The sequence below is a fragment of the Otolemur garnettii genome, unplaced genomic scaffold (assembly GCF_000181295.1).
Source record: "Otolemur garnettii isolate 467f Iridium unplaced genomic scaffold, OtoGar3 scaffold00395, whole genome shotgun sequence".
NCBI classification, from domain to species: domain Eukaryota; kingdom Metazoa; phylum Chordata; class Mammalia; order Primates; family Galagidae; genus Otolemur; species Otolemur garnettii.
The window spans coordinates 36,560-39,377 of record NW_003852790.1 but is presented as its reverse complement, the minus strand read 5'-3'; the positions used below and the strand labels follow the sequence as shown (position 1 = coordinate 39,377).

The 2,818-nt window shown below is 32.5% G+C and overlaps 1 protein-coding gene across 1 annotated transcript; it reads right to left on the bottom strand.

Annotated features, from left to right (window-relative positions):
- Nucleotides 1–993: 993 nt before the first annotated feature.
- LOC100947327 (olfactory receptor 2AJ1-like) lies at nucleotides 994–1,938 on the bottom strand. The gene has a single exon (XM_012813967.1). The coding sequence runs from the start codon at nucleotides 1,936–1,938 to the stop codon at nucleotides 994–996; it is 945 nt and encodes a 314-aa protein (XP_012669421.1).
- Nucleotides 1,939–2,818: the final 880 nt, after the last annotated feature.

Sequence of the window (2,818 nt, the reverse complement as noted above, 5' to 3'; positions counted from 1 at the left end):
TTGTTAAATATTGCATTCTTGCTTCTAGCAAAGAGGAATCTGATTCTTCTACAATCTATGTATATGTGTACATGAAAGTATGGTTATGTGTATTTTTCACTTGAGAAAACAAAGGTGTCAAACCATTCAATGAATAATGATGATTTCAAGTAGTTTATGGACTTTTAATAGGAGATCAATCATGGGATTTGAAATATAATTTTACAAAGTTTCATAAAAAGGCAGACATTATAGGAATACATGATTTTATCCCTACCACATAGTATTTTTTATTTTCACATATTAATCTGGAAATTCACAAAACTCTGAATTTTGGCTTTTAAATTTTCATATTGTCTTCAGATCTGTTCAGCTGGGTAATGACTTTTTCTCATGAAGGCCATGAGTAACACAATTTTACTATAGTATATATAATACATATATACATGTAGGTGTCTGTGTATAAATATATACATATATGTGTGTGTATGTATATGTGCATGTATTATATATATATGTATATATATATACATATATATACACACACACACATATAACAATTTACTTTACTAAACAAACATGTCAAAACAAACCAGACATAGAGGAATGGAAATTTTAAGTTCGTGGATTTTTAATAAATGTTTCTTAACAACATAATTTTATAAAATTTATAGAAATAAGAACATTACATAGAATAAGATTTCCTATATAATGGGTATATGGTTGTATTTTATAAAATATTCCTATAAATTCTTTCAATCTTAGTGGAAAGAAGTAGGAAAATTTTTGTCATCCTTACTGCCCATAAGTGTGTTCCCTGATTACACTTGGTACTACAGAAAGAATAATATATTTTTAGAAGTGTATGTTTACAAAATTAACATATGATGACTTTATTATTAATAAAGTTTTCAAAATAGTGACATTGTTCCACAAGGGGCAAGGTTCAAGCTTTGATTAGCTTTCTGTAAAAACTAATAACAGCCATCCTCTAGGTATTGCATATATACACATTCATTTCTTATGCAGACAGCTACTTTTGAATATGTTTTTCATTGCCCTCAGAACATCTTTATTCCGAAAACTGTAGATCACAGGGTTGAGTGAGGGAGTGAGGATTGTGTAGAATATTGCCAGGAACTTATCCTGGCCTGGAGTGTGGTATGATTTAGGTCTCATATATGTAAAAATAAAAGGTCCATAGTACATTATGACCACAATCATGTGGAAGGAACAAGTGGAAAATGACTTTTTCCGTGCCTCTGATGATTTCATTTGGAGGACAGTAAGGAGAATTTGGACATAAGAAGCAGAGATCATGGAGAAAGGGATGAGCAGGAAAATGATGCCACTTACATAAACTCCTCGTTCATAGCATGATGTGTCTACACAGGACAACTTTAACATGGCAGGAATTTCACAGAAAAAGTGGTCAATGGCTCTAGAACCACAGAAGGGAAAGTGGAGTACGTAAGCTGTGTGGACTATGGAGTTGAGGGTTCCAATAAGCCAGGCCCCTCCAGCCATGAGAACACTGACATAGTCGTCCACAAGGATTGGATAGCGCAGTGGGTGACAGATGGCTACATAGCGATCATAGGACATTGCAGCCAGGAGAAGGCACTCACCACCCAGGAGGATGAGAGACAAAAATATCTGGAATCCACAGCCTACAAATGAAATAGTTTGGCTGCCTGACAAAAAGTTAGTGAGCATTTTGGGAACAATGTTGGAAATATGTAAGATATCCATAAAGGAGAGATGACTGAGCAGGAAATACATTGGTGTATGGAGTCGAGAGTCCCTGTGGATGAGGAGGATCATGAGTGTGTTTTCTGTTACAGCCATAACAAAAATGATAAATATAAATGAGAAAAAGACCAGACTTGTTTTGGAAACAGAGAACAATCCCAGAAGAATGAAATCACTGCTGGAAGTTTGATTCTTATGTCCCATCATAAGAAAATTCTCCTTTTTTACCTAAAAAAGAAATAATAAATAAATATGTAGAAAAAGTAGTGTAAATCTCAATTTTATTTACATATATCTGTGTAATAAACAGAATTAGTAATGCATATTTTATAATTGACATCAAAAAATTCTAAGCCTCTTTTTTGCAGTGGTCACATTTTATAAGATTGACTTCTATTTTTTCAAAACAGAAAATGGTGTTCAGTAAACTGAGTGAGCCTTTGGCTCCACTTGAGTCCTATAATCTTAATGAGTTCCATATACTTTACTCAAGTCCAGCCTTCTCTCAAATGGCACATTCTCAGGAAGCCTATCCCTGCATGCTTTTTTTTAAAATCTGAATGTGCCCACTTGGGCTCCAACCTTCCTGGTCCTCCTTACTATTCCATTTTTATTTTTTTGCATGTCACTTTTCACCTTCTACTATATTAAATAATAAACACACCATAAGTTATATTTATTATTTTGTCATTATTCAACAGAATTTTAATTTCACAAGGGACATATTTGCTCTGTTCATTGGTATAAGCCAAATGATTAGGACAGTGCCTAGTACACAGAACAACCTCAGTGATGCTTGTTGAATACATGAACAAAATGAATGGAGCATATAACTTACTTTTCTCTCTAATGCATTGTTCAATTAGACTAATCTTATAGAAAGTGAAGTGTTTGATTCTAAGGCTTTCCAAAATAGTAAACAATAAAATATTGTAACAAAAACAAATATGTTTGTTATTCAAAACATTTGTATTTTAAATGTAAAAATAAAATCTTTATTTAAACAACATCAAGAGTGCAACTTTAAGAATATATTTTACTTTTGCCTGTTTTTTTAACTTGTAGAAATTAAATATTACAGGCTCGG